Source organism: Simochromis diagramma, unplaced genomic scaffold, assembly GCF_900408965.1.
Source record: "Simochromis diagramma unplaced genomic scaffold, fSimDia1.1 OVJJ01000646.1, whole genome shotgun sequence".
In the NCBI taxonomy this organism is placed as follows: domain Eukaryota; kingdom Metazoa; phylum Chordata; class Actinopteri; order Cichliformes; family Cichlidae; genus Simochromis; species Simochromis diagramma.
Genome location: NW_024387279.1, coordinates 7,742,661 through 7,766,864, shown reverse-complemented (window position 1 = coordinate 7,766,864; position 24,204 = coordinate 7,742,661). Strand labels below are relative to the sequence as shown.

General features: G+C 40.0%; 1 protein-coding gene and 1 long non-coding RNA gene across 2 annotated transcripts in view; one reads left to right on the top strand and one right to left on the bottom strand.

The window, feature by feature from the left end:
- Positions 1-24,204, bottom strand: part of suclg2 (succinate-CoA ligase GDP-forming subunit beta) — a 100,057-nt gene that overhangs the window by 48,408 nt on the left and 27,445 nt on the right. The window contains exons 3-7 of the mRNA XM_040002971.1: positions 10,583-10,682; positions 9,431-9,521; positions 7,684-7,836; positions 5,519-5,608; positions 3,533-3,629 (exon numbers count right to left, since the gene is read on the bottom strand). Coding sequence (XP_039858905.1) covers positions 3,533-3,629; positions 5,519-5,608; positions 7,684-7,836; positions 9,431-9,521; positions 10,583-10,682 — 531 coding nt within the window. The remainder of the gene's footprint in view (positions 1-3,532; positions 3,630-5,518; positions 5,609-7,683; positions 7,837-9,430; positions 9,522-10,582; positions 10,683-24,204) is intronic.
- LOC120715804 lies at positions 2,058-18,709 on the top strand. The gene is made up of 4 exons (XR_005691737.1): positions 2,058-2,224; positions 10,062-10,067; positions 15,044-15,049; positions 18,698-18,709. It is a non-coding gene; the product is annotated as an uncharacterized LOC120715804 (long non-coding RNA).

The following is a 24,204-nucleotide window of genomic DNA, read 5'->3' as shown; positions in this document are numbered from 1 at the left end:
GGAAAAAACATACAACAGTGAGTGTCTGGAGCCATCTGTAAAACACAGTGGAGGCTGTGCCATGTTTTTGGCTGTATTTAATTCAATTCAAATTTTGATCCATCAAGCAATACCATCAGGAAAATATCTGACTGGAAGCACTTTCATTTTTTTTAACATTGCGATCCCGAACAAACCGTCAATGCAGTAAAAATATACCTGGATAGAGAAAACACACAGTGAAACACCATCACTCAGACACAACAGTCACTGTCCCCGGAGTCCAATCAGCAACATTGCTGAACTGAACAGGCAGCCAACATCCAAAGAAGAGCTTTGAATGTCCTTCAAGAAGCTTTGAGATCTATTTCTGAGGATTACTTCAGGAAATGCCAAGAAAGGTTTGCTTAGAGAGTTCAGGCTGTGCTCAAGATAAAGTTGGTCTTACCAAATGTTGAGTTTTAAGCTCAGTAGAATTTAATTAACTCTCTCTTTGCCTTATATATTGTATTTCCATGGATGTTTGCGTGTTTCAGTAAATCATTGCACCCCTTTTTCCATTGTCCTAGCAAAATATAAAGAAATAAGGGGGGATTTAAGACTGTACTTCTAAATTACTAATCTAAGACACTTTTCAATGACTGAAATATCCCATCTTTTTATTAACTACTTTTAGGGCTGCCACAAACAATTATTTTGATAGTCGACTAGTCACAGATTATTTTTGCGATTAGTCGACTAATCAGATCATGCATCCATTAGACGTAAAACGTACAGCTTATTGCACCAGCAGCATCTGCTCTTATATAACTATCATTAGCTTACAACATTAAGTGTTTAAGGTATGTGCTAACTAAAAATAAAGACAAGAGGATAGTTTATTAAATTTGAATGAAATTTGCAGATTGTTTCGGTGAAGTTTAATAAACTCCTTGCTATCTAAAATATAACAGGACACCGGAGTATATTCTCGAGCATCTCACACTTCTGATAATCAGCTGTCTGCTTGACGTTTATTCAGCTGTGTAAAAACTATAACTTTGATCTCAGCCAAACCGATTTACTCAGGAACAAATAAAATACAAAAAAAAAGCCAAACAATAACATTTTAAGTTATCTAAGTGACTTATATATGTTTAACCTGAGTAGCGAAAGACCACGGTGGGTTTGAAAACGATTTGCCGGGAGTCCGGTGTTCTCACGGGCTCTAGCGAGCCTTGCCCCCGGCTAGCTATCGAGCTAGTGGGTAACAGACGTCTCCGAAAACGTCAAAGCGCTTTTGAAAATATGTGGTGTCTTGATAAACTGAGCAGATATTTGAGGTTTACACAGCTACATTCTCGCCTGAAAATATGTTAAACGTTTATTTTGTGACCCAGAAAGAATAATAAGAGTAATATTAAAACTAACTAGCTGCCGCCATTGTTGGAAACTGAGCTGGGCTGCACTATGAACTCTGGGACCAGTGTTGCCAACTCCTCAGTAAGGAAAATCGCTATTGGTTGTCCTAAAAGTCGCTAGAAGTCGCTAAATGACGTCATCGCCTAATTTGCATAATTGGTCATGCTAATCTAATTGTAACCTCTGTTGTTGGAGAGAGAAATAACATCGTGGAAGAGACATAAAGTGAGTAAAAAACGTCCTAAATGCATTTAGAGTTTATTTAGAACTACAAATTAGATTTCTTTTAGCAATTATTGTTTTTTTAATGTCACAATTCCAACCCTGCTCCTTTACCCGGGCTTGGACCGGCAAAAGTGACCCGAAATAGGCACTCTGGTGGAGTTACTTTGTGTGTGTGTTTATAAGTAGTTTTAAACCTTGTGATCCACAAAACAGCATAAGAGTAAAAGAGTAAAAGAAGAACTGACTGCGTTACAGCACCCGCTGCTTGTTGAGAGTAAAAGCGATACGCGCTTTCACGTCTTTTTTTAGCGATTTTTTTTTAGAAAAAAAGTCGCTAAGGGGTCTGAAAACTCGCTAAATATAGCGACAAAGTCACTAAGTTGGCAACACCGTCTGGGACACAGCTTCTTCTTCTTCGGGGTTTAACGGCAGCTGGCACCCTTGTACATGCAGTGCTGCCATCTTCTGTTTCAGTCCGTTATTACACTCTTAAATCCTACTACTTATTCCTGCGTCTTTTGTGATCTTACAAAGCTTCAAACCACGCGTCGACTTAAATCAGTCGTTGACAATTTTAATAGTCGACGTAATCGTGACTAGTCGACTAATCGTGGCAGCCGTAACTACTTCTTCAGCAGCACAAAGTCAGACATGTTGATCAAGGCCAACACCTTAATCATTGCTTGTTTCTTAGAAAATTTAGCATTACTATTTTACAGTTTGTCATTTGGCTCATGTGTCTCATCTGATCATTTATACATGAAGTACAAAGAGTTAAGAGACAATATTTATTGCTTGACGACACAATAAATTTATCTTGAATATAATTACTGAAAGTTAATTTCAATAGACTGAGCGTGTAATAGGCTAAGCTTCACTCCAATAAACATTGTCGAGTGAAGATGATAATTGCTCAACCTTTTAATAATCTCCCTTTCATCCATTCAGAGACACTTACAGACATATTCCAAGTTAAGTACTTTTGGCTGAGCACATGCATTTGGAATAAGGCCAGTTTACAACGACACAATTATAGAAAATAATTCCTTTGAGAATAGAACAAGTGAACAGTATGATAAATTAAATTGTTTTTGTGGTTTTTAAAGTGCTTTAGGGGCATTCCCCGATGCAAAGTTTTTAACCTGGGAACTACTATTTCTTCTTATTATTTTGGAAATCTTAACATTTATACTTGATATATTTATAAATATAAACAGCATTATTTGTTGTTAGCTTTCCTAAAAAGATTTGCTGGGATTACACAGAACATCTTGTGCACATGCAAAATATGAAATAAATATGAAAATAATAAATATGAAATAAACGGTGATCAATTCAAAAACTACAAACGGTCATGCAAAGTTACCTATGTCAATATATTTTTAATTATGATACTTTACTTTATTTCATTAATGCTCCACTCAGAGCCCATAAGAGTTTCACAGAACATCTCAAAGTGGTTAATCTTCGCCGACCATAAATTAAAAGGCTGCGTCTGAAGCTGCCGCTGCTGCTATTCGTAGTCCCTCATTACTTGCTGATGATAGATTATATGCCTTCAGTTAATCATCAGCAACTAGGAAACATCAACAAACATGAACATGCTGTGAATATGGAAAGCTCTGCTCCCTGAAGCCATTTGGATTTTGATCCAGACAAAGTCATGCTGACAAGAAACTGATGTCAGTGTGTTGCAATTACAGTACACTTCACATTCTGAAATGCATTTAGACCAGAGGAGCGAAGTGCTGCCTCTGTCTCGCAGTCAGTGATTAATATGTGGCAGCATCGTGATGCTGAAATGCTGAGTTCTGCGTTTAAAATGTTTAATAGAAATTACAGACAGCAGGACGGCACACATCCAAAGACACACATGAAACAAACAAACATACAGGCAAGTATGTTTTTAAAAAATGATACAAAGTACCTTGTCCTTCGGGAGTCTCTCCGAGAGGATTGACTTCAACTTGAGTGGCGTCGACTTTCAGGAACAGATCATAGAGCCTCTTAATCTGATCTGCTGCCTGTGAGGTCCACAGAGGACAGTAATTACCTGATGGTTCGGCTCTGAGTAGTCAGCCCTGACAAGGCTGCTCAGCCTCCCACACAGGCTACATAAAACATGGCAAATCACCTTCAACATCACCGTGTCTTTTTATGGCATTAATGTGTAAGGAAGGCAAAGTTAAATTACCTGGTGTTAGCACACCTTTCACTTGATTGCACATAGATGTAGTATCGATGCATACCTGTTTTGCTAATGTGCCTTTTGCATTTAAAACAACTGATATTTACAATGTGGAAAACAAATGTTGTCAGTGAGAATACGGGATATTAAAAACGACTGCACTTAAACATTATCAATGAAATCCTCCTTTTAAAAGGAACCTCTTTTTAATTCTCTATAGCTTTGCTTCTTTAGTGACAAAGGCAGTCTGACAGTGCAGACAGACGCGCAAAAAATTGTATCTGCACAAAGCTCCCGTCGCCACACAGCTCCTTCAAAACAGTAAAGGTATTTTAGAAATGTTGTAATTATCTCTGAATTAAACAGCTTGGCAACTGACAAACAGCAACCAAGGAGAAGCGCACTAACAATGCACACAATTAACCAATAATTTTCTATTTCTCCCATTCCCTGTTTAAAATCAATTTCCTTTCAGTATCCAGCAAAAACAGGCCTTAAAAAAGGATGCAATAAAAATGTCATCAAATCAAGTTTGCCTCACAAAGGCAGATTTGAGTTTTACTTTTTTTGTAATTTATATATTTCATTATTCTATGTGCTAGGATTTGAGTTATCTGATTTCTCATGCCAGTCAGAGCTTGTGCAAAAGAAAACAAATTAAGCCCTTTTTATACTGGACAAACACCTGACTTTTCTCTACAGCGGGAAAGGCTACAGCTGCATTTATTATCGGTCAAATGACTCTAGTCTGCTTGACGGCGTTTCTGGGTATTTATCGGCTCTGCCTTCAATCTGCAGTGATGGAAACATGACTTGCAGATTTTCTGTCCTTTTCCAGCACAAAGCTGTGACGTCGGCTTACATTCTTGACATGGCATGCAAGGCTGAAAGTCTGTCTGCTGTGTGGCTTTAGGCCCACACTGTGAAGCCTTTCATAGCTCACAGACACTGTAAACACACCTGTCACCTCCCCAGCAAGGTGCCGTTAACCCACAGACACAATTCAGCCTTTTTTTATACTGTATATGGGCAACAGCCTGCATGGATTTGCTAACAATAGCAATCACACAAACCAGAAGTTAACTTTTTTTTTCCAGTGCTCGTGACGGCAAATGTGAAGCTACACATAGAAAATCTGAATAAAAATCAAAATTTGTGTAAATTTGCCCAGAAATAAATACTTGAAATTTTGCCATAAAAATAGGGTTTAATACTAAGAGGCAAAAAAAAAAGATCTAAAGTAATCTTAACCGAGCACACATTTTATTCAGACTGTGAGCTTGGCCTACTGCTGTGCTATTCTTCCTCAGCTTTATTTTCAGAGCAAATGCCTGAACATGACTCAAAACTTTGGGGAGAGGAGAGAAAATGTTTGTTTCGCTGTCCTCAAAATCATAACTGGCCCACTGAGATGAGTTTTAGTGGCTAACGCATGATTCACTCACAAAATCAGTGTGTGCCATGTTCTACCAAATAATGATATCGTTAGTACTGTAAGCTCCCTAAGCCTGGCACAGTGCTGTGCCTCACTGCCAAGTATGACAACAGACCACCTGGCAAGTCAGCATAGTATAATGACACTTCACAACTTGCCTCTGGAAAACTAATAATAGCCAAAGTATGGCCTATTTATGACTGGGCAAGCATCTGCCTGCCTACATATATATGAATGTCAGAATCACTGATCCTTCTTTGTGACTTTAAAGCCTTCCATGGGCCCATTACCTGTCTCTGCAGAGCTCCTTTGAAACCCAAATTAGCTGCCATGCGAAGTGCCTGGTCGTCTCTCACACCTTCAAAGATATCTATGGCTTCCTGGTAGATTTGTAGAGAATATGCAAGACAGAGGAAGACAAACAAATGAAGACAAGAAGTAAACATTAGGCTATATCCTAAATAAACTATGCAATATATTTCTGATAATCATACACAGAATGGACCAACTCTCTAACAGCAATAGGCTGTCTATGAAGATGATCACAACACCTCCCAAAAATATATCTAAAAGTGCTCATCACACTCAAACATCAGGCTAATGTTTGTTGGCTCAACTTTTTATAAATGCTTATGATTATCTTATTAATGAGTGCTTATTTGTAGTAGCTGAAGCAGTCCCTGAGGTACTAGTGGAGCATCTGCACATGTACGAACTGTTTCTTTCCTAAACCATGTCATTCATTTTCCTTTGTAGACCACAAAATACGTAAACTGTACAAAACCAGAATCAGACACCAGAGTTATAGCTTGCACAAAGCAGGAGTACAGTAACATGGTGTAACATAATAAAATTTCAGGGAGCATATCCATCACCAAGACCAATGCCAGTTTGCAAAATTAAAGAAAGTGATCCAGATCTATCCTTTTAGATCCTTTACCCACATTCCACCGGGTTTTTATAACATGCAGGTAATTTATGCATAATGCATCGACTGATCTGTGGGAAGTTCTGGGCATGTGTGTTTATTAGGATTGGGCAATTAGCTCCATATTCAAATCGTTCTATCCTCCCCCTTTAGCACTGCTGATGACTGATAGCATCATTGTTGGCAGAGGAGGTTATCCGTCCTCCATAAAGCAGAGTGTGTGACCCAAAAAAGCACATGGTTCAGAGAGAAACGGTGGCTGATTAGAAGCTGAACATATATAAATAAGACTTGCTGGCTCTTTACTTATTTACCTCACACCTACAGTTTTATTCCATTTAAAATATCGCACCTGCTTCTTCTGCACTTTTCACCAACTATTCCTATGCACGTTCTTCACTGACAGAAACCCCCGCGGGGAAACAAAAAGTTAAGGAGACCATATATAAAGAAACTGCAGTCAAATTAAGCTCCAGGATAAAGGAGGACAAAAAGTCAGCCTGGCAGCCTAATATATCCTCCTGTTTTCTCTCTTTTGATGATGATGGATCAGTGTCACTGCTCCGCAGACACATCCATTTCAAAGCAGTGCAAAAGTCCGGGCACGAACCTGTGTGCACGCTCCTGTGGAGGCACGTCTGTGTTCCAAGTGCTGGTTAGATGTGGAAGTGCAAAATCAAACTGTAGTGAAGCAGATTCAGTTTATTATGAATCTCATAGTAATGATAATTTCATGTATCAATGTGGAAATTAGGTTTTTATTTAATAAAAAAAAAAACCCAACTTGAATGGTAGGAAACATGACTTCAGCAGCCTAATCTTCACTGCCCATCTCCTAGTTACAACATCGTTACTGCTTCACCTATTGGTGACATCTCATCCATCTGTACAGACAGTCTGTAGCACCAAACACGGCTGGACAATAACTATTTTAATCATTTTGTTTGATAGTAAAACCACGCACTTCTCATTTATAGAAACTCTAAAGTCTTTGGTGAAGTTAATGTAACGTAATGTCTCAGCTTGATGTTTCACAACGCACATTAGCAAAATAAGATACACGTATATAACCTTTGGAGGTAACCATCTGTAAACGCTTCAAGGTTACATCTGCTAACGACGATGAGGCCGTGCTGTCGAGAAGCTGTAAATAAAATCTCATTAATGGCAAAAGAAAACATCGAAGGCTGTGTGTGTTTGCACATGTTAAACTCCAGTGTGTTCCTGTATGCGTGTGCCGTGTTCAGCTTCTGCTGTGTGTGTGCGCGAACCGATCTCAGCTTCCATCTGGAAACTCGGTATGATTTCAACACCCCCCCCCCCACAAAAACCTTTATCAGTTTTAAAGTAAGATGGTGAGGGGATTATAAAGAGCTCCACTGTGCCAGTGAAGAACAAGCATCATGGTAAGATGTCTAATTCAAGGAAGTTTGGACTGCTCTCAAGTTTTTTTCCCCCCTCTTTCTTATTCTTGTAGCTGGTAATCACTGACAACTTAGAAATGACTGAAAAGCAGAAATGTTATACCTTAAAGATGAGTTCTGGGGTGCTGGCAGCCACCTCCTCGATATCCATACCTCCCTGGGGGCTTCCTACCATGACAGGACCATTGAAGGAGCGGTCCATTAGGATGGCAAAATATGTCTCCCTGGTAATATCCAGGGCCTCAGCAACCATCACCTGCACATTGCAAAGCAAAAACAGAGGGGCTGGATAGAAGAAGGTAGCTATGTTACTGATCTGACATCGCTAAGAAAACATTATTATTAAGGGGAAAAAAAGGGAAATAAGTCATTTGTGTTCCCCTTTATTCCGACCAGTATTTACAAAAACTCCGAAAATGTTTAACTTTATCTTTTAAAAGTAACACATTTACAACTAGCTGTACAAAACAAGAACATAAGCAGAGTGCAGAGATTGGCACAATCTACGTGCAACAGCTCTGAGGAAATGTCATCTGTTATGAATAAAAGAAACAGAGGCAAATAGAGAGGGATTGTGTGTTCATTCAGAAAGAGAGGCAGGAGGAAGCAAGCAAGAAGCCCATTTGAAAAGGAAAGGAAAAAAAGACTTGACAGGAAACTATCAGTTCTGTGGTGGTTAATGGGGTGCAGGTTTGGTGGAAGGGGTGTTTGTTTGAACATGCACAGCCCTTATGTTCTGCTTCCACCTTATCGCCCAGTGAATGAGGATGGATCGGCTTTTCTGCGCTCCGTGTTAACAGACAGCGCTCCTATCTTCTTGTCCGAAAGTTGTTTTCCCCACTCACTCAAACAACCTTTTAAGTTGCCTGTCGTTTGACTTATACCAGTTTCTTCTCTCAAACTAAACATATTCTTTTCTCCACAGTCTATTTCTATCTTTCTCTGCCTCGCTCATCTGTCCCGCCTCGTTTCCTCATCTCTCATTCAGAGCTATGAGAGTGAAAATCCACACAGATACACGAGTGCTGCCCCTTATCTGTGTTGTAGGACGGGTTGAGCGTTGGTGTGTGCTCCCATTGGCAGGTTGACAGCTGAGCTCTGGCTGTCATCGGAAACGCCGGGTTCTGACTACACCGTTATTGTACTCGAGCCGTTAGGCGGCTCTTTGCCACGTCAGATTTCTGTGCTGTGTGAGATTTTCTTGATAAGACAATGATTGTAGATGTCCAATTGGTTTTCACTTCTCTTCTCACTCAGATCTAATCCAGGTTTTGGCCATATGTTTGTGTCTTTTATCCGCCTTTGCCTTCTGCCTCAGACAGCGAGCGAACTCTGAGCTTGTTGAATTTTCTGTAGCCGCCGTCAATAAAAATGATGTGTGATGCTCATTTGATTCAACGTAAACTTTACAGGGGAAACAGAAACAGAGATGAGGAGAGACAAAGAGGAAGGCAGCAGGACACACAAACAAGCCACAGACTGAGACGGCTTCGTCACCTGGAAAACGTCTGTTTTCAGGGGGTACGACATGCAGCATGCGAGCAGAGAAAATAGTATTCCTGCTTGTTAGTGGCGCACAGAAACAGTTGTTTACCAGACACTTTAAATTCACAGTGGGTTCTATTCAATTTATGCAATGAGCCATAACACCAGCTAGTGCAACCCAAAAGTAAACATCAGGGGCTAGCTACTATTAAAACTGAGCACAAAACAACAACAACAAAACTGATATTAATATGACAGAAATTAATTACTGGACTCAAAATGACTTGAAATGAGGTCAAAAAAAGGAAAGAAAAGATAGTGAGGGCAGAGATCTTTTCCTTCCCTCTGTCTCTGCAGTGGCTCACCGTTTTCACTTTCACTCCCTCTTTTGGTGTCTGCTTAGTAGTCAGGTTGAAACCCAGCATCTTATTGGCCAGCTCACCAACGACAGCGGGGCTAAAGGACAGAGGTTGCAGGTCAAACAATATCACTTCTTTGAAATAAATCTTTATCATGAAGCCAAAAAATAAAAGACTTCTAAAATAAAGGTGGAAAAAGCAGGAGGGGTCTACAGATGAAAGCGCATTTCTTCCCCTCTCAATAACTTTGTTCGGTTGAAAAGAAATATGTCTCAGCACTTTCTCGGTATTAGTCCAAAATATTCTGATGAAGGACAGCTTTTGGGTACACGTGCACGTTGCTGTGAATCAAACTCCGCATTTTCTCTCCATTTAAAAGCAGCACGCATGCTGAGGCTGCTTCTGTTAGCCTGCTCTGCTTTTGCAAGTGAATACAAATGAAGCTCGGGGTTGTACTCATCCTTTGATAGATGAGAGGAAGGTGAACTGTGCACTCATGTCACTGTCTGGGGACGATGAACTTCACTGTATCTCACTTTGAAAAAGTTTCCGGCCTTTCCGAACCCCGAAGTAGGGTGATGATGATACATGCTTGGGACAATTGTCATAAATCACCTTTCTGCCTTTGCGGTGGCAGCAAGTTGTAGCTACCTTTACTAAGAAGACAGCATTTTTTTTTATTTATTTATGTATTTTATACGGGGGAAACTTGGTGGAGGGAAATGCAGTTCCTGAGCAAAGTAAAGCTCTTTTAAGATTTGTTTAGCCTTTTGAAAAATGCATAAGATTTCAGAGTGAGCCCTCATTGAAGAAATACATCCATCACTTCGCAACTCTGAGCAGGAACAAAATAGTAGCACAAAACCCAATAAACCCGAGCGGGGAAACTGAAAATGGGGTGAGTAATGCTTCAGTCGACCTTAAAGCCCCTTTTTCAACATTTAATTGAGGGTAGTTGTTCGAAAACGAGACAGTGGAAGAAAGAAAAATGTTTATTTGCAGCCCGAGTAATCCTGACTGTGTCTTTGTGCCTAGGGAGCATCTTCAGAAAGCTCTTTGAGCCTCCTCGCTGTAAAAGCCGCTGTTGTTGGAGAAAATAACATCAATCTATTTCCTACAGTAACTCACAGTGTGAAATGCACGTAGGGGCATACTTACTCCTTCGTTAAGTGCACTCCACCTTTAAGGCCGCTGTCGAACACACCCTTGCCTCTGCCCCCGGCCAGAATCTGAGCTTTCAGCACGATCTCTTTGGCATCTGAACAACAGGGTGAGACAGACAGAGAGATAGAGAGAGGGAACGAGACAAAAGGAGGAGAAGAGAAAGTCAGACGGAGCACTTAAGATATAAGCTCATGCCCTTGAACGCACCCTTGAGCCTGTCAATTATTTGTCCATATGATTGAAGGAAGGAAGGAGGGAGGAAGAAAACAGAAGGCTGGCTAACATTCCTTAGCAGAGTGATCATCTGCAAGACTTTGACTTTAGTTTATACTGAGGTCCTGTTGTAATGCATCACAAAGTTAACTCTATTAAGTCTACAGACAGCCGGATGGTGGAAAATAAATATCTTTTGTAACCTAATGTTATTCTTCTTGGCTCAGACAGTGACATGCCTTAACCTTCCCACCAACCCAACAGGACTCGTGGACAACATCCTTTCATATACATTTCAGATAAGACTTCCTTAAACACCAATTATAGTGCATTCCAGATCTAAGGGCTCCCAATGAGACATTCATCTGTTTATAGTCCAGTAAAGAACATACCAGTTTTATCAATGGACACTTAAGTACATTAATTAATGTTTTTTTAAAGAAAAAGTACAGGTGGTTTAACTTGTCAACAGCATAAATGCATCTTTTAAAGATTATTTTTTGGGGCATTTTAACCTTTATTTGATAGTACAGCAGTGAAAACAGAGAGAAAAGTGGGGAGACAGAAGAGCGAGAAGGAGACACAGGTCAGCTTGAACCTGGGCTGCTGCACTATAGCCTTGTGGCATATGATCACCTGTTCACTCACTGAGGTAAACTGGATCTCTTAAATGCATTTTTTAAATAAATAAAAAGCAAAGGAAAATAAAAAACCTCTGACCTGATGCTGGTGTTAGCTCAAAGGTCAAAGAAATACGAAACTAATGTGAAAAAACAAACAAACATCTGTCTCAGCTGCTGAAAATGGTAAATACGAACAAGATGAAGGGACATTAGCAGGAACACAACCTGGATGAAAAAGCAGTGTTATACTTACAAAGCATTTTTGTCACTAAGCTCCATGCTTAATCATAATGTCAATAAAGCTCCTTTCAGCTGCTCTCTTATTCAAAAAGGGGTCGCCACAGCTGGTAGCTTCACATTTGATTTGGCAGATATTTATTTATTTAACATTAGACGCCCTTCCTGATAAAACCTCCCTGGAATTTGTGTCTCCTGCTGGGATTTTAACCAGGGAGCTTCTGCTGTTGGGCGGAAGTATAAAGCACTACACAATGTAGAGCCACTAACTGCGATCTCAGTACTGATCAAAATAACTGTGATGATCATTTTGGAGTTATCAGAGTATTAGTAGAACTACTTTCCCAAAGAAGTCAAAATTCTGGTGGCTATGCTAAACAGTACAGGAGAGCTTCTGAAGAACAGAAATGTCTACAAATTTCAGGTGATTGAATTTCAAAAGACATATAAGCTAAAGTGGTGGACACACTGACAGAAGATTACCATTTCTGGGGTGATTGCCATTATAATAAATTTAAGAATTAAAAGATCCACATAAGGAAGAAGGAAAATAAAAACTTGGTAAAGCATTGGAAGTCTTGGAAGTTTGGAAACATGACCTTGCCCTAATTACTTAACCACCCAGCATCCCCTTCGCTGTCACTGCCACCTTCCAAGCAGTCGCATCAGGAGGTCGCCTCTGAGCTCTCTCTTCCGCATCTTACCCACAATCCCGCACTATTCAAATGGATCAAAGGACACTTGATGAAAGATGGTCTACAGTTAGGTTATTATTATCTAGGTGGGGAGAGTTCAACCTTTGACAGGTGGCTGCCAGCACGTTGGGAAGTGAGTGGAGGGGGCGTAGAAACGTGGTTAAGAAGACACCTTGACCTTGGCTCCTCCCTTGATGGCATTTAAAAAAATAAAAACTCTTGACGTCTAAGGGAAGGGTGGAATAGATCGAGGACCCGGTGAAGCTGGAGGGGCTAAAAATGTTTTCCATGTTCACTGTTGCTGCAGTTTAAAGCAAAAAAAACGGAGAAAAAAAGGGGGGGGGGGAGGACCCAGGGAATACAGGCTTGGACAGGGTGACAGGGATTAAACTAACACTGCATTAGTGAGGCCCGTTCTGCGAGGAGAGTTAAAGGCTGAGGGGAGAGGGGAAGCGAAAGCATGAAGAGATGGAGAGAGAATGAAAGGTGAGCTCGTATGCAAAAGGCTTTGAGAGCAGTTATAAATGAATAAATATGTTAATAAAAAAACTGCTACTGCACCAAATTAAAAAGAGTTCAAAGCAAGATGAGAAAGCATGTCCTGCGGGCATGTGCAGCGGAGAGGGACAGCACAGAGGAAATGACTTTTGCTTTAAAAAGAAGAAATAATATATAGAAAAAAGAAGCAAGTTAAAGAACAAGGATGTGGCCCAGCAGGGAGGTTGCATCATTGAGGTGTGAAGAAAGGTAAAGAACTAAGATAAGACGTCATAGCAAGTACACTAAAATATATAGAAGAAGAAGAAGAAAAGGGTATGTGACGTGTTAAGGAAGGTAATGGTGTGAGAACAAGGCAGGTGTTCATTCTTGCTGCACTAGTAAGTGAAGCCAATCTGCACACAATAAGATATATAAGCAATTTCAGCATTTATGAATAGCCACAGAAGCTGTAATGTGCTGATAATAAGAGAAAACTTTAGAGGAAAAACAGAAGAAGCAGATATAATGTGATAAACTGTGAGTATTACCAATCACAAAGACAGCATGATTAAAAAGGACACACTTGCCTCTTCCCATCTCTCTCGGTCTCTCTCTCACACACACCATGTAGAATCTTACAAATAATGCTGTTTAACACTGAAACATCAATCTCAGTTGAAATGCATGGAAATTATAACAATGTCCTTAAAGATCAGAGTGAAAGAGCAGTGTGACCATTAGCTGGTAGTATGGCAGACAAGAGATGGCTTCTAACACTGAGAGAAAAAGGTTGGTCCATAATGAGAGCAGCGTGAGTACAGGATGGAAAAGGAGTAATAAAATGTAAAAAAAAAAAAATCTGAAACAAGTCAAAGTTTTCTTATGTCAAACTGTAAAGAAAAAGCAGAAACAAGGGCACGTGTCTGAAGTTAATAAAGACACCACCAAGCGCTGCTGATGAGTCACAGCTCAAGATGTTCACACAGTGGGAAAAAATGCAATATTTAGCTCTAAACATCTGAAAGGTGACACAGGTGGGTGTTTTATCACAGGAACATTTTCTATGTTCTGATTACGTTACTTTGTTGTATGTTTTCTTTACAGTACTGGCTAAGTGAATAATCTCTTTCTGTTATCTTAGCCACGTTAATTAAAAAAAAAAAAAACCTCCTCAGACTGATATTAGTTTGCTTATCAGCTGAACGAGAATCCTCTTCTTAGTCGGAGGGAGACCGTGTTTCATAATCAGCTAACTGCTTCCATTTGTATCATGCATGGCCCTCTGTGAAGAAATGGAGCTAGATTTTCATCTTCATTTATTTTCCATTTCTTGGGGACACACGGAAGGAGATTAACATTGCACAGCATCTACGATCTCATCGTATGCAATTTGAGTAATGCGGTCATCATCCTCGGGCTTTACTTATTTCCCAGTAATGAGAGCAAATCAACTCCCAGTCTGCTTGCCAGTGAAGGCAGCTGGCAAAGAGGACGTTACTTCTGCAGTCGGTGTCTCTTTCACCCCGTTCTTTCTGTGCACTTTGAAAGGCTATTCTCTTCCCCCACCCTCCTCCCTCTGCATGTAGCTCATGAGCGGCCAACAGCACAGTTAGCTTTGGTCTGATATTTAATTAAGCCTTCGAGGCTGCGCCATGAGGGGGAATGCTGCCTGGTAAGGGACAGATGCGGGCTATGCGCCAATCCGGAGAGAGTAAGATGAGGCTACCATCTGCAAGGAGAGAGAAAAAGATCAGGGTGGCCCTCCCCGACACTCGTGTGCAGTAATGAAAGTAATGCGGCGGCTAAATGGGGAAGACTAATCAAACTCTTGGGAGTAAGGAGAAAACAAACACAAGCCACGAACAGCCACAATCAAACACAGCCAGTCTGAGTCTCAGCCTTCCTATGGATAAATACCATTAACACCAGAGGAAAGACAGTAAATAAAAAAAATAAAAAGAAACGCAGTCAAACCCTCAACATCTGTGCTCGATTATGATGCCAGACAGTGCTGATTGCTGTCGAACAGGTGGAATCTGTTCTTTGGAAGAAAAGAAGAAAAAAAAGAGGCCGGAAATGTCAGTCTACAGGATCATTAAAACAAGTAGCGTAGGCACAATTATACTTTCCCAGTATAGAGCTATTTTACGATAAGTAGGAGGAAAAAAACAAAACAATCTGCACCTCCATTTGCTTCCATCACGAAGCACATAGTGTACCTTTAAATAACTTCAATTATGCTGTCAGCTGCATATTGATGTCAAGAAAGCTAGTGACTCTGTCGACTCTAGTTTATGAGTCACTTTGCCGCAGTGATTTTTGGCTGTGTCACAACTATGTATCAGTAATATTGTGAAAATGGACTCATAATCTATTACAGCACCATAGGCAACGCAGGAAACTAATGATCCGAAACAAAGAAACCATCTAATAAGCTTTACTAATTGTTTAAGCACAAAAGTGAATATGTGCGCCGGGTTTTTACCTTTCATGTGAATTAAAAGGCAAATTTAGGGCCAGCGCTTAGTTCTGTAAAATGCTTAGTGTAATAGCCTTATCAACACATTTTATTTTAATTACACTTAGGCACCATTAGGGCAAGTGCACAGAGCGGGTCATGTTTAATGACTGCTTGTATAATGATTTCATTTACGACTCCCATTTCCAGAAATGCTGGAATGCGATGTAAAATGTAAATCAAAACAAAAGGAAATCATTTGCGAATCATTTAAAGCCTAAATTTAATTAAAGAACAACAACACAGAGACAAATCATCAAACTTTTTTTTAGTTTTTTTTAAGCTGTGCTCATAAATAACTTGTTAACGGCAAAAGATTTTTATAAACTGGTCGGCATGCACCCATCATTCCCTGCTTATCCCATTCAGGGCTGGGATACACCTGGGACAGCCTGTCTCTTACAGGGCTAACACTTTAAAATCAGCACGCTAGTCAAATAACAATGAAATTTCCCAGTTTCAGTATTCGACAATTTTTCTTTGTGCCATCAAATTTCTAATTGAATACAGTAAAATCATTGTTTTTAACAAAGGAATACAGATTTTTAGAAGATGGGGCTGTAAGCGCAGAAGATAAAGCTGACATTATCTTGGAAAAAGTTCCGCTTTCTCTAAACTTTTACCTTTTTTCCCCCAATTCTACCAGACTGTGAAAAGGTCAGACATTAAATGGTTTTCTATTCATGCAGCGATGGCAAGTGAACCAAAAGGAGAGACAGGAAAATAAAATCTCTCTGTTTTGCATCTACCTTGACATATAATGGTCTTGAAATTCTTTAAGCAGAATATGTTGCCTGTTCAGTTGAGGTTGAAAAGTCAACCAACATTTATAAATCATAAGCGCGCTTGGCAAAAGCCCTCTTACTACTGGCGCGTCAGTTCAACCAGATATATGGGCCTAACAAGACTCTAACAAACAGATTTGAACACCAAAATAGCCAAAGACTGCAACATTTATCCTCTTTGTTTGCTACAACTAAATAAATAATTATCATGTCACTGTCTTGTCTGGTTAAGCCCAGTGTCCATGTGTCTCTGCATCTAATGATGCATCTCGGTGCTACTCAGTGGAAAAAGAATATCAGTTTCCCTGACCAACAATGGCACCTTTTTGTGACACTCCTCCAGTCACGGCTTGCATGACAGCTGAGTCCTCATTAGAGGACAAGTCCACCTGAATTTCAGACACAGGACAGCACCTCTAATGACAACTTGAGATGCCCCTGGTCTCCTCTCAGTCTTTTTTTCCCTTTTTCTTTTTTTTTTTTTTTTAATTGCCATGCAAGCAGAAGGGTGATCATAATGATAATGGTGTTGTGGAGCAATGGGTGCTAAATGACCATGGAGATATCTGCAGGGCGAATCATTCGTCTCGGAGCAAAAACCAGTGTGAAGACATTTACTTGTATCGAGGCTCATCGGGAAACAGTTAACAACAAAAAAAAAAAAAATCAACTGGTTAAAGACAAGATCGCCAGAAAAAAAAGAAAAAGAGTAAAAAAATTAAAAATAAAAAAAGTTTAACTAGCTGAGAGGCCCTTTTATTGACTGGTACAATTTCTTCACTTCAGCATTAACAACTGCAGAGAAAAACTCTAAAATCTACAGACATCTGCTGCTGCATTAGTGGGCAGGAGGAACGCAATGCCAATTCCACTGATGACTAATGAAACGTACCTAATGGCTGGAGCTCGCTACAACGAAGCGCAGCCGAGCTTGCACATTTTACTCCACAATTTCTGTATCTGCTCGAACTACTTTCAACTCCGGCACGACCAGGTGCCCCATGTTTACCCGATGTGCCCTGACAACAAACAATAGGCGGCACGCTCACTTCTACTGGCACATTAGTATCGTCCTAATACGATAGAGAAGACGTGTGAAAAATAATTCCACATCTCACCCACAACATGAAAAGGTTGTGGTGCGTAATGAGGAGGTGGAAACACTAAGCTGCTTACGGAAATCAGCTCTTTGAGAGACAGGCTGCTTTACCCTGCAAAGCCTATTTACAGCTGTTAAGACAATTTCAGATGCATTGCTTTTTTCCCCCCTTTTTAAAACCAACGCAAGACCTAAGAGCCAGCTAATGTAATGGATAACAACAGGTCCTTGGAGAGGGCAGTATAATGTGCATCTGCTTGTTTATTTTGGAACGCTCATATTGTGCTTGAAAATTCTCGACGTTTTTATGCGCATGTGTCTTCACAGCTATCATGCTGCCTACGGGTGGTTTTCTGCTTTGTCTCCAAGTCGGCGGGTCGCTGTGTCTGTGTTAATAACCTTTTGTTTCACCCCCCCCCCCCCCCTCCCCCCCCCCACTTTCTCTCCTCATTGCGTGCTATGCGTGTTATCTTGGCAGGTAGTGAAAAACTGCAGGCTAACATCTGTCTTCCTGTGTGACAGAGCAGCACTATGGAGGGGCGAGAGCTGTTCAGTCCATCAGCAGGAGCCCTGCAGTGAGTGAGACGGTGAGACGCAGATATCTGCAGTTGGCTCCAGCTAACAACCTGCTTTTGTTTACTTATCCCCTCCGATGTGATTAAACTGGCAAATGAGTACCATCTATGATGATTTTACAGAAGGTCTGGGCACATTTTGAGGGGGTGTTTAGGAAATACTAAAAATAGGGGGAGCTGCGAGTAGGAGTGAGCAACAGCCTGAAGTAAGGGACGAATGAAAAAGAAAACTCATATGGGAAAGAAAAATAAACAAATGTACAGTAAAAAAAAAAAAAGTTGCTTTATTTGCATTGTACGTCTCAAAACACTCAAAACACACTCATGCTATAATACACTCACGACTTAAATATGAATAAAGTCAACACGTATTGTAGAAGAAAAGAAACAAGACACTTTCACACATATATAATATATAACATATATAACTGGATAGTTCTGTGACAAAGACATTACAAGGCTGAAAAGAGTGACTAAAGAAGAAGAAGGCAACAGCGCACTGTGTGGTTTCAATACATAAGAAACTCCAATGCTGTTTTAACTTCACAATCACAATTTAAGAGCTATGTAACTCATCCCATTTAGAACTTGTGCAACAAGTTCTAAATGGGATGAACCAGGATTGTCTCTACACATAACAGACAATTTACCAAAGAACCCATTTTAAATTGTATCTTTAGGCACTTAAGCCTCTTGCCAAAACAATTTGTTCTCATTTCATTATTTGACTCTAGGAAAACTGCCAAAGATAACAGTCTGACAGGCATAAAATATTTTTGGAAAAGCACGGTGATTTCCAAAGTGCTATTACCCAAACATGTGGCACATCTCGGCATGGTGTGCAGTGCGTTCTTAAAAAAATATTGAGGAAACTGGACAAGTAGAAGACAAAGGATGAATTTTATCTGAAAGACTTGCCCTTAACCCTCATCAGAAATGGTCTCAGTGGTAGGATGGCAATCAAGAAGTTATTAAGGGAAATTGGAGAAAAGGCTGAGGCATGCCAAATTACAGCTAACAGCTACAAATTTGTCAGTTTCTTATCATTTGGGCACAAATATTTCATATCAGTCTCTTAGCAGCTGCAGCCAATGACCTGACGGATTCTCCAATCATGTTTTTACTGCAAACTATACATTACACTGTGCAGTCAACACAAAGACTGAGTATTACTAATTATGCACTGTTGGTCAGCAAACATAAAATATCCAAAAGATAGTGGTGTGTTCAAAAAAAATGTCTATCTGGAAGCCACAGACTCAAGACATGAACCACTTAAACAGCTCTTTCATATATAGGCTTGTATGTCAAAAAAGAGGTAGTGAGCTAGCAAATACATCTTCCCCTGTGTGTTTGTTCAGTGATTCACAAGCTCACCCATATGAATGGTTGACACCAAACAGACCCAATCTCAGCACAGCTCCACTCACCACATAATGTTTACACTGGAAACAGTAGAGGTGGAAATGACAAAGACTCTGATGGAAATTGCTGGCAGCAAGAGCAAAAAGATGGCAGCGACACAAGCGCAAAATTCAGAGGCTCAGGCTGCATATTCTCATGAAGTGCGAGAACCCATTGTAACATCAAGTGGCTTGATAGACGAGCAGCTGCTTCGGTGTCCTCTGTCCAGCAGACCAACGAGGAGAGGACGCAATGAGGGCTCCAGCTGGTCTACACAGTCACACAGACCAACTTCTGAGAGGGTCGTCTCATCTCTCAATACTTCAGACAAAGACAGAAGAAAAAGAGCTGTGGTTGAGCCAACACTACTCAACGCTAACTGCTACTGTCAGCGCTTTTCACCAGAGACTCTGCCTCATTTTCTGAAGGGGGAAGATGAAAGTGGTCTTAAAAGGCGCTTGAAATGTTGAAGTGCATGAAGCAGCTCCAGTGGGGACTGTGTGAATGAGAAGGGAGGATGTGCACAGCGAGGAGAGGTCTGGCCATTTTCCGTGTTTTAACCATGTTTGACAGTAAAATATTTGTCTGTCCCTCGCTGAAAAGGAAGAAGGGCCCCATGCGCACGCGATGTGTACAGTACCTTTTCCCCCAGTTTTCAACCCTCTATTGAAGTGCAAGATATGTCCCAACATTTGTCATTGATAGAACGGGAGAGTTATCACACACAGAGCTGAGTATAATAGAATTTGATGACAAAAGACCCAGGTCTTACACAGCACTGCTATCCAAATCAAGGTAGGCAAAAATTGGATGTGAACTGGAGAGAACACGCACACACACACACACACACACACACACACACACACACACACACACACACACACACACACACACACACACACACACACACACACACACACACACACACTAGAGAGAAAATATCACTGCGTTGCTTCTTACAAATTCACTGCTCAATGAATCATGGAATAGCCTTAATAAAACATGCAATTTAGGCTGAGTATTATTCAGATAATGGCTCTACAACTGCACAAGTTTTGGGACACAAAGGCATAAAAGAGCTCAAGTGAACTGAAGCATGAGTAACGCTAATGTGCCATATAAATACTCAAAGCCCACGACAAGGTTTCAACATATTTCTGATTGTCAAGTCCTACAATACATATATGATACCAAGTCAATCAAAGCTCACGTTTGTACAGTGGGTTAGATTCAATTACATGCATAGCAGTTTGTTCATCAATTCAATTTTCACCATTTTTGCTTAATGTATATTTATGCATATAAAATCTGTTAGTTCACATTCTGTTTCATGCAGGTCAGGTGTAGTAGCTGCCAAGCACAAGCTTTCAGGAAGTCAGCAATATGTGCAGATTTCTATTTATTTCTCTGGTTGAAATCCAAAAAAAGAAGGAAAAAACAACAACCCACAGTTGGATTGGCACTCGCATTCATTTTTCATTCAAGTTTGAATTAAAGAAAAGATAATGAAATGTATTTCACTTCATTTGAATGCATCTCATGTAACCTAATTTTAAACTACTTAAGATGTAGAATTCATTTCATTTAGTATAATTTCCACTAATTCAATTCAATGGCAAGCTAAGATGCAGTGTTGGATATGTTATTGTGGTTGTGTCGATGCAAGACAGTTGCCTTTATACAAAAGAGCAAACTGTCTTTCCTCCATCCACACCCTTTCGATCTGTGGTGCTGAATCCAAAATGTTTCCACTCATAACTTCCCAGGATGATTCTCCATTCAGGCCTTTACTTCATCCTCTGACTGCATGACATTTGCATCCAGTATTTACTGCTCTTTAAACAAATGCCGTCTTCCTTCTATCCGTGCAATGTTGCCTCTGCCACTACAGTAGCTGCCTTAGAGGCTTAAAGTCAAGAATTTTTCACTTTAATTCTTCAAGCTTTTCTTTTCATAAAATTGTAAGCCATATTTACTCTAATCACACCTTTGGTGATCATGGCCAAAGTACTCAATTTTGACTCATCCAGACCTTGCTTACAAATATTGCTTCATATAGTGCCATTTACAGCAGATGTTCATTTCTGAGACGAGGTGGCAGGTTGGGTTTCCCTCTGATGACTGTTAAATGTACCCATTTGTGCAAGAAACACTGCTACTTAAGTAAATAACATACTGAAAAAGAAAGACCTCATTTCCAACCTGCCAGGCTTTGCTGACTAAAGCAGTGATTTTTAACACTTAGAAAAGTCTGTGCTCCATTTTCTGACTTTTGCAAACAAAAATACAGACTTTCATCAGTGGAGTCTGCTATAATGTAACATTTACTGCCTCACTGGGGAAAAAAAAAAAAGCTGTGTAATGGCACTAGTTTGACAGACTAGTATTTCTAGCCAAAAGCTACCTAGTTTAACCATTGAATCGAGTAATTAGTCATATCCCCAACTACACTACAAAGTACCATAGCGGAGCATTAAGCCTGGTGAAATGTCAGGAAGGTGTGAAGGTTTGGAAAGAAATAGAAACCACCTGAGCCTGATCTGTTTGCTTCATTTTTAGATCCTCAGTGTGAACAGCACACGGCTGCCGAGTGTTACCACCAAGTCTGACGAGTCATACAATTTATCAGCTATGAAGGTGTGATCAGCTGAATAAGAAATCTTGACCTTCACAACAAAGTTCTAGCCCGTCAGTTTAGCCCCAATGACTTTATGCAGTTCTGGCACTTTATAATTGAACAGTAACTGAACTTTTACACATACAATAATTGCTGTTAAATTATTTTTCACTAAGATTTAACCAGCACACATTTTTACTTGCATTATTCATTAGGAAAAAAACAAATCTGATGTAATAGGGAATATTAAGAATTCCTCATGCTCACTCTTTTGTATTAATCCAATGCAACGATGTCCCATGTTAATTAAGAAATAAAGCTACAATAAAACAAGATGTTCAAGCAGCTATAATGATCGACAAACACCCCAATTATCTAATATTAAATAAAAATAAGAACAAAAAAAATAAACAGAGAAAGCACAGCACAGAATTTCTGGTGGCAAACAGGCCAGTCTAGACAGATCGGAGGGGAGCGTGAGGGAGGACTCAGGTGAGGTGCGTCATGGTTGGATAAGGAGCTCCTCAAAACGACTTGTGGTGATGCCCATGGTGGAAAAGTGCATTTTCATGACAGATGGCACTGGCTAGGCCGTGTGTGGGGTTGGTGTAGAGGCATATGGTACCCTCTAGATGATCTCATACAGCAGCGCCAGGCTCAGTCGGAGGTGTAAATGTTTCTCTGCACCCTGCCAGAGGAAGTGGAACCATTCGCATCACCAGCAAAAGTGTATGTGTGTGTTATGTCATACCTTGTAAGACTGGCAGTTTAGTTAAGACTAATGAACTATCGTGATGTATCAACACGTCTGACCACATAAAACCTTCTACAGTAAGTGGCCTCGCTTTAAGAACAAATTCTTTGATTGTTAAACAAATAGTGAATCAAAATGTCAGCAGTAACTGTTTCAGCATCTACTGAAATATCAAGCCTTTCTCACATATATTTTGGCATCTACACAAAAGTGGTGCTTTGCCTAAAGCGGTGCTTTACCTAAAGTCTGTCAAATATACTCTTGTTGAATTTCCACATTTTGCTGAATTATGAAGAAAGACAAATATAAATAATACACCTGCAAGCAACAATTACAGGAGCCAAGTAGTTCTGAAATGGAAAGAACTTTTTTTTTTTTTTTTGTTCCAATTTTGTTGAAGAAAACTTGAAAAAGAAAATGCTAAACTTGCTGTGCAGGAAATCACCTAAGCACTCACAAAGTACTCAGTCGACCCTGAAAATCCAGATTCCACGAAAAATGGATGAAAAACAAAATGCTCATTCATGCTGTTATTCTTCCGATGTTGAACGGATGGAGCATGTACTAAAAATCAAACGCATATCTGATACAAAAAAAAGACAGTTCAAAACCAGTCACACAAAACTAGGATGGTTGCAGTGATTATATCAGAAACTGGCTGCTGGAGCAACATTACACATACAAACACCAATCATCTAAACGAGCATATAACCTACATTTAATTCATTTACTGCATCTGATAGAAGCACAGTTTCTGAATTCACTACACTAAGCATATTTCATATGAAGAGTACAGAAAGTGTTGGTTCAACATACCGTAAATATAGGTTGAGCTTTGATGAGGTTATGCTGCGTATGGAAACTTGAGATACGGAGATGTGGCGGTTAAGGTTTGGTTAGAGCATGACAGTCTGATGAAAGCTCTAAGGTTTAAAGATCATTCAAGTAAGGAGTGAACAGGAAATACAGCGGGACACTTTTTTTTTTTCCCACGACCGAATTATGATCATGTTGTCATGCATGTGATAAAAATATAGTATTTTATAATACTACTGTAGGGCTGTGCAATATGACCAAAATCTCATATCCCGATATAAGACATCTATCGTCCCGATAACGATATAAATCACAAAAATTTAACATTTTCTGTAAATTCTGTGAATCTCGGGCAGCTCGACTTGCGTGAAGTGTTTTCAGTTGGGCGTCATGTAGCTGGAGTCGAGTGTTTTAACCGATGCTTGAAACTATACATTTTTAGACATAAGTTGTAACGGCCGCCGTTTTCTTTGTGAGTATTTATTAGACGGCGTGCTGCGGGGAAAAGCCTGTTCTAATGTTTGAGTCCAAGGTTTATTTTTTAGCACCTGCTCCTTTTTACTTCTCATCCGTAAATAATCTGCTCTTTCACGTGATTCAGTTTATTTTGAAAAGTCTCAACAGGATCTTGAGCTTTATTGTGAAAGGTTTATATGGAAAATAAACAAGCAGACTTGCGATGGTTTTATCGTCGTTGTTGCTAACGACAACACATAAAAACAGGCGCTTGTCCGTCCGTAGTGTGGTTATATTAAATATAAGAGAAAGAGAGAACTTTAATATAGCCACTACAGTGACCA